Below are 8,460 nucleotides of genomic sequence, written 5' to 3'. Positions count from 1 at the left end.
CTTCTGATCTGTGTCGCCCGCTGGTGGGGAGAGACTGGGGCCCGCGACTTGGTGTTCCCCTTGTAGCAAACTGATCCAGTGGTCACTAGGGTAGCTGGCTCATCACTCCATGTGTGGTGCGCTGGTGAAGACCGGGGGCCACTTAGATTGTGCGCCTCAGGTAATCCCATGTGACCTGCCAGGGGGAGGCAACTTGTAACAGAATGTAATCGCACTAATGCAGAAATGTTATCTGAAATGCGCCTTGAACGCTTCCTTCAGTTTCCAGTGGTTCCTTTCTATGGTTTCCATCAGCCAATTGAGCCTTCCCAGGTATCATTACCAAAGGCTGACAAGGTGGTCAGAGGCCAATGTCAAACCATAAAGGTCTGGTTTTTAGCTAGAGGTACAAGGCTTGTCCTAAACAGAAGGATAAGATTTGTATTTGAAGGTAGAGGTCAAGGTCAGGGCAGGCAGATCTGGTTTATATAGCAGTCAAACTTATGGGCTGGAAAAGTGAAAACATATGTGATTCACAATGAACATTGAAGGTTAAGATTTTGAAGGCAAATTTGATTTCAGCTTGAAAGGGGATGCCAAGGTACAGTCAGGTAGATCAGGTTTACGGCCAGGTAAAATTTATGACATGACAGCATAACCAGAAAAGAATGTAAAGTCCTTGGTTACTTAATTTTCTATGTTTTCCAATAGAGTCTTCTCATGTGTCATTACCAAGACTTATCAAATTGGTCAATATAGGTCCCTGGTTGGAATCCTGGCCAGGGCACTATCTGCATGGAGTTTGCAGGTTCTCCGTGAGTGTGTGCGTGGGTTTCCTTTCCACATTCCAAAAAGATGCAGTTAGGTTAATTGGCTTCCCCCAAATTGCCCTTAGCCTGTATTAAAGACATATGACTATGGTGGGGACATTAGATTGTGAGCCCCTTTGAGGGACAGTTAGTGACATGACTATGGATTTTTTTTTTAAAACATTCTTTATTTAAAATTTTTAATCAAACAAAATACAGAATACAGACTCAGCATGAAACAGAAGATGACTATGGATTTTATACAGTGCTGCGTAATATGATGGCACTATATAAATACTGTAAAATAATAAGAAGAAAATCCAAGATCAAAGCAGAAATGTCTGGTTTCTAGCTAGAGATAGAAGGTTTGGTCAGAGCTGTAGGATGATATTGGTGTTTGAAGGTGAAGGTCAAGGTCGGGGCAGACGGATGTGTTTTATTTATCAGTCAAAACTGGTGAAAACAAAACACGTGATTCACATGAAAAGCTGAAGGTTAAGTTTATAGAAACAATTGGTTTAAGCTGGAAAACATAAGCCAAAGTAAGGTTAAGTGGGTCAGGTTTGTGGGTTAACAAAATTTAGGACATGACAGCCACGAAAAAAAGATCAAAATCAGAAAATAATGTAAACTATGTTTATTCACCAATGCAAATATTTGATCTGAAATGCAACTTTTGGGTGTATATACAATTTTTCTAAAAATGTATTACCCACTACAAACCTTCAGCCAGCCTCTTAACAATTCCATTGGTATTTTTAAGATGCTAATATAGATGAATTGTAGTTGTGGAAAAAGCACTTATTGGTTTAGCTTTTCATTTTGACGTTTATTTTTTATTGCCCACAATAGCCTGGCAGGGATGTGTCATTGAGTTAAAATGTGTTCCCCTACCCTATATTCAAAAGTCAGGACATACGGTTTCTAGTCTGTGACCTACAATGACTAGGAGTCACCAACCGGAATTCTGTGGGCAGTCCGAGCATTGAATTGGATCTATGTTTGAAGATCTGCTCTGCTCTGGGCTGATGGATAGATATATTAAATACCATTTTTTACAGCTTAGTGCTTTTTTTTATTTTATAGACCTTCTTGCACGGTGATAATGAATATAAACTTCCACCATTTCCAACACAGAGGCCAGTAACAGTTTTCATGGATCTAGTTTAATTTTTTGTCATCTTCCTGATATGGAATAAAATGAATCCATGACATACTGCTGGCTCCGTGTTGGAGTTTGCAGTGGCTGGCTGGGCACTGCTCCAGCAGAAATAAAATGAACACAAATACAATTCTGTCATCAATACTTTAAGGGCTTGTATACACATGTGTTTTCGGTATACAGAGTTTTACATTTGGGCGCAACAAAGCTCAAATGCTTGCGTGTGAATTATGAAGTCTGCATTTGTCTGGAAGTGCCTGAAGTGCAAACTTATCTTCAGTAGGAAATGTTACATCAGAGAAACAACACAAATCCTATCACTCACAGCCTCAGAACAGTTACCAACATTGTAATTGAGAAGCTGATGACCCATATTTCAGATACGCATCAAATGAAGGTAACCAATGCCCATGTACACAAGCCTGGCATTTATCAGTCTTTTACATATTAGGTTATATAAGGAGATAATGGTCGATATTCCTATTGATCATCACATTTTCTAAAATATGCACCATTCAGAATCAACTACCTATTCAATCTATGACTTTCATATCGCGATGCATCACTTAGATGCCCCCAGACGATTTTGTTATTTTTTTTAGTACAAATGCAACTAGATAATTTTAGGACTTTGAAGGCATTCAATCAAGTACAGTATACACCATTAATAAATAAAATATTAAACATTAATTCAATACTGAATTAAAATAACATAAAACCATCAAATTAATTGTTACATTCATAAAGTTGGTCTGTTTATGTTGATTAAACGCGTTTCAGGGACCTGAGTCTGCTTCCTCAGGAACAGTCACCAGGAAAATCATCTAGTTGCATTTGTATTCATCATATTCATGGTAAATGGGGATGTGGCATATGATGCTGTTTTGGTAAAAAAGGAGGAATTGTCCTAGATTTATTCAAAAGTTTTTTTTTAGTATTCAACTTTTCTAGATTTTTCCAGGTTGGTCATGTGATACAAAAGGTCCTCTTTTCTTTGTATCGTTTCCTGCTGATGGGCAATCCTATGGATGCGCATCTGCTATTCCTTTTGCATTATTAGCATGTAAGTGAAGGGCACCTTGGTGATACCCTCTATGAGGGTCCATGACACCCTGTAATCACCTTTAGTCCTCAGTCTTTTTGTCCAAATGCCCTTGCTCCAGCTTTAGCTCCACATCATTGTTCTGCATCTGCTTTTAGACAGAGACATTGATGGGAGCCAGTGCCCTGCCTAAGTGTGTTTACACAGCTATTTGTAGTGTCCATCATAGGTGTTTGTTACAAGGAACAACAAGTAGAAAAAACAGTTGACATCTTGTTACTGTAAGGTGCCTTCTTGCTATGTTATTCTGTAATAAGAAGCAACTTAATTTTTATGATTGGGGATTGCTTTTTGAATGGCATTACCATGTTGAAGCTCAACAGAGGTTTAGATCTACTTAAAGGCTGCTGTATTGTTAATTGACAATAGAAAGTAATCTAAACAATTCTAGTTTGTCTACCCAAGATGTTATCATTCGGGAGACATCTTCTGTTTACAGTCAATCACATTCTCTGGATGGAATTTTACTATGACCACTTACAGTTGTATATAACTTCTGGAACAGCAATTTCTCCACTATGCCCCAGAGATGTGTAATCCTAGCAATGTGACCACAAATCAATGTTTGTATGAACTGCTTAGCGACGTTATGGATTTTCTCAAAGTAATCAAGCAGCCCTAGATGGAGAGAGGTCCCTATGCGATCCTGTGGAAATTAATTAATATGTTTGTCAAACTGCAGGAAACATTTATCAAACAATGCAATGGCTATCTAAAGATACTTGTAGAAACTTTCACTCTGGCGGTGTAATCGAATAAAAGTATTGTTGATGGTTATAACCTGATTTAAAAATAATCTACAGACTTTCAAAAGTTTGGTTTCAGCTAAAACATTTATTGTACAGTTTAAAGCTCAACTCCAGGCTAATATTTAGTTTGTATTGTAAAAAGGTTAAGAATAGATTTTAAAACTTTTTCTACAAAAGGACAGTCCATCATCCTTTAGACTTTTGGGGGCCAAACTGTTGCCCAGTGGTCAATGGAAATAAACATTTTCTAATTGGAATATAAAGTGCAATCTGTAAGTAGAAGAAATAAATGCCTAATAGTCAGTAGGATGAAGAATAATAACCCAACATTGGTGTCATTGAGAATAAAAAAAATAAAGCATTATCAAGAGGAATGGAGCCTCATTGTTTCATTGGGAAGATGTTTGCATTGTTGATAAAATGTCCCACCCTGCATGTCAGAGGGAGGAAAGGAGACCTATCCTTGGTTTAAGTAGAAGTAAAGTATTGTCTAACATCTGTGGTCAGTGAATAAAGAAGTGCCCTGTTTGTAACAATGTCTATGAAGGTTGCTATTAATCCAGGATATTGTATAGCTAGTATTAGTTAGTCCCATTTAACTGGACTTGTTCTTGTAATTTTGATGACTTTTGTTGACTTCCAAGCTGTTTTATCAGTTCTTCCTCTTCATTGTTTGCAGCAATGGGAGGAAAAGTACCCAATTTTTCGTCAATGAATGAAATACTGGCCAAAAATGTTTACCATTACTTAGGAATTGTGTTTAGTTATTGTTATAATTGAAAAGAATGGTGCACCATCATGGGTGTCAATGGTAACAAGAGTGCCCAAACATTGATGTCAAAAGAAGTAATGGTGCTCAATCCTTAGTGTCGATGGGATTGGTTTAGCTACTTTCATAGTTACCATGATTCTCTGATTTATGTCTTCTAATCCTGACTCTTATACTCACTGTAAATGCTTACCCTAAAGTACTTAAGTATATATCACAATATGAAAATATGATCATGAAATAAAATCCAGTACTGGAATTATCATACTATATTCTTTTGATTTAAAAAAAAGAGGCATGATCCAACCAAGGATTTATTCAACATTTTTTATATATTCCTGCCTGTTGGAGTTAATGTAGACCCCTTGAATCATGCAGTTATTTTTTTGCAAAAGAAGTTGTTTATTTCCTAAGTAACTTTGCGGTTGTATTTAGATGTTAACTCAACAGAGTTTCTTTTTAATATGCTGGAAAATAAGGACCCCCCACCTATATATTTCCTGGTAGCAGCTTAGTAATAGCTTATCCATTCTCCGTGGTAGATCAGTCACTTGGCTTGTTCCAGTACGTCAGTTTGATAAACGTGCATTCACAGGCATAATTAAACTCTGCAGAATACAGACTAGGATGCTCTAAAAGTTAAAAATTGTTTCTTGAATTCCCCTTGGCTGAAGAAGTGTAAAACTAATAAGTGCAACTTGTCAGAAACTAGGTAATACCAAGAGCTGGAATGAATAGCAGAAACAGTAATTTGTTTTCTATTTACTGCTGCCCTCCTGTGATTTTGCCTTTTTAACATCGGAAGAGAGAATATATTTCAGAGGCTAGCAGAGGCCTCATGTTGCTACATACTTCTGGATCCATCGGCTGTCTAAGAAGGGGGCATGAACATGAGCAATTTCTCAGAAAATTGACATCTATTTCAGGATATGGAGATCTGAGTTTCTATTGATTTGCTCTTCTCAGACTGTGTTTTGTTGTGTTTTGAATGCTGCTCTGACGCATGTTCTATTTGTCCAGTTAGGATTGTGTATAAGCAGGGCTTCCGCCACTGTCCTCAACTTGAACTGCAGTTTTATCCTGTTGCCCATGTGTCGAACGCTGCTGGCAGCAATACGTGGTAGGACAAAGGTAAGAACATCCTTATATTTCAGCTTAAAATTTTGATTGATGATAGTGAGCAGTTTTATGATGTCAATATGCTACAAGTAATTTGTTTGTCAATGTCATTGTAAGTGTGGCACAATGTTTGTGGACCCCTGGCCATCATAAAAGACTTTTGGACTTCCCATTCCAAAACTATGGACATTATTTGGGAGTTGGTCCCTTATTAGTGGCTACAACAGCATTCACACCTATGGGAAGGATTATTATTGATTATCATTTCCAGTGTGACTATGGGAGTCTGTGCCTATTTACCACAAAGAACCTTTGTATGGTGGAGTAGTGATCTTGAACGAGACTTGGCTCATAAATGGCATTCTATATAATCTCAAAGGATGGTTTTGGGCCTTAGATCAGAGCTCTGGACAGGTCACTTCCATCACACCACGCTTGTAACATCATGCCTTTATAGGAGGAGGTGGCCTTGTGCACAAGGTGACTGCCCTGTTAAATAAAAAAAGGACCAAAAAAAGGGCACGCCCAAACTGATGCCACAAGATTGGAGCAGGCAACTAAGAAAATGGCCATGATATACTATATAATTAAGGGCAGGTTCACATCAGCCTCTTTGTCGCATGATTTTGTGCCGTTTCCTGCAACTGGCACCTTGCCAGCTGCTCGAACACTCGCAAAAAGAACCAGCAACTGCACATTTGACAGCTGGTGGCAGTGAGCAACACTAATATTAGTACTGCTCACTGCCACCCCTAGTTATTCCCTATGGGGCTGCAGCAGGGAGACGGCAGTGATTCCTGGCGTGAAAAGGAGATAAACACACCACAACCCCCCTGCCAATATGAATTAGCCCTAAAACCTGAATTCAATAACTTAGGAGGATGTCAATTTGAGATGGCCATATAGTGTACTTATGCTAAATGTTTCAATCTTTTCCCAAAGGCTAAACATGTAGGTTTTTTATTCATTTATCATCAGATTCATAACCGGTTAATATCAGAGGTTTGTAGAGAACCTTTCCTCAATGCAACAAAGTGTGGAACAAAAATGTCCTTAAAAATGAAATAAGTAAGGCGAATTTGCTATATTGTTAGGTTACCCGATGCACAATGATTTACTATAGGTAATTCAATGGGAAGACTATCCCAACCATCAATATCAGTATGTTAGGTATTGGTCCATGGCCTTTCCTTGCCCAATAAATAAATGCAAATAGTTTCTTAGGTGTCACCCCAGCAAGATATGGTGTAGGACCAATAAGGTTATATTAAATTACAAACTTTATTGGATTCAGTTATAAATTAATCAAACCAAGAAAAACGTATAATGCAAATACAAATTTACAAGTTAAAATATCACCATATCATAATACATCAAATAAAAGTACACTCGATGGGTTGACACCTCAATGTACAGTATGATGATACTGCTAATTTAGATCTGGACATTTAAGTTTCAATAACTCCTGATCATCAAAACATTTACCATACCCTATGCTTAGCAGAATTGATTAAAAAAACTACTCGTTGACAGTCTTCTTTTTCCAAAATTATAATTAATATACCCTAAAGTATAATTAGTCAAGTATAATTGGCCATTAACCAAATTCTCATCGAATTCTCATTGATAGAGCTGACTCAACATACCAGACACATTTATCTAAAATATGAATTTTGGGTAGACTGGTTCTTTGGGCATACTTAGTAAGCTATAAACATCAAACAGGACTTCTGATGCAGATTCAGACTTATTCACTTCACTGTCACGTAGGTGCAGACATAAGCCAGTTCCAGCTCAGAATAATCCAATATAATTACAATGCTGCACTCCAAACTGCTTTTTTTCGATCACATATTGTTAATATTGGTGCTTACAAAGTTTGTTATGCTGAAATGTAACTTAAAAATGTAAAATGTATTTAATCTAACCTAACCCATTTTAATTTAATATAAATTGATTGTTTCTAATTGAGCTTTGTAATAGGCATAGTCCCATTACTACCTGTGTCTGCTCCTTATCCCTTTAAACTATAAACTCGAATGGGCAGGGCTTCTTTTCCTATTTTATATTGGTTTTGTCACATTTGCTGACTATACCATGTATGTATAGGAATCGCTATACATCTTGGTTTTAATCCATATTTCTACTTTTTTAAGTCTTATTTAATAAAGCTCTCTTGGACTGGAGAAGATAGACTATCATGGGAGAACCTGCATAATCCAGAAATAGATCTGGTTCACTAATACTTATTTTTAAGGAATCCATTCCAGGTTTTTGGATCACCCATGTTCTGCCATGATAGTCTATCACCTCCAGTCTTGGGGAGCGTTATTAAATAAGGTGCATTATCTATGTATTTATCTGCATGATGGCATGGAAAATATTAATAGTATATAAATATTAGCGATATATAAATCAACCAGCAATAGTTTATTTCCCCAAATAGTTCTATATCTACTATGCTTACATGTTCATATTAGATATACTTTAAGTATAAATTGCTGTGTGGTCAAATGCAAGTAATATACATTAGTATTGCTCATTAATTTCCTTCTAGCCTGACCCTTTGCACTCTACATGTCTTTTCATTAAATAGGAAGGTCACAGGTCTGTGTCATCTAGCAAACAAAGATAACATCAGAAAGGATTTGCATGACAATGTGCATTAATATACTTATCCTCTTCGAACATGCCATTCCTACATCATAAATGTCATCTTGTGGGTTTCCTGCGGCTAATACGATAGTCTTACTTCTTCACATAGGATAGAC

At 37.1% G+C, this 8,460-nt stretch overlaps 1 protein-coding gene across 2 annotated transcripts in view; it reads left to right on the top strand.

Moving 5' to 3' along the window:
• NOX4 (NADPH oxidase 4) overlaps positions 1-8,460 on the top strand; it is a 110,751-nt gene that overhangs the window by 11,398 nt on the left and 90,893 nt on the right. Inside the window, exon 3 of one of the 2 annotated variants that reach the window (XM_072402502.1) lies at positions 5,591-5,701. In XM_072402502.1, the coding sequence (XP_072258603.1) occupies positions 5,591-5,701 (111 nt within the window). The remainder of the gene's footprint in view (positions 1-5,590; positions 5,702-8,460) is intronic. The other variant, XM_072402511.1, reaches the window with a different exon arrangement.

Source organism: Pyxicephalus adspersus, chromosome 1, assembly GCF_032062135.1.
Source record: "Pyxicephalus adspersus chromosome 1, UCB_Pads_2.0, whole genome shotgun sequence".
Lineage (NCBI taxonomy): Eukaryota > Metazoa > Chordata > Amphibia > Anura > Pyxicephalidae > Pyxicephalus > Pyxicephalus adspersus.
The sequence above is the reverse complement of the archived record's forward strand: the minus strand, read 5'-3'. Positions and strand labels throughout refer to the sequence as shown.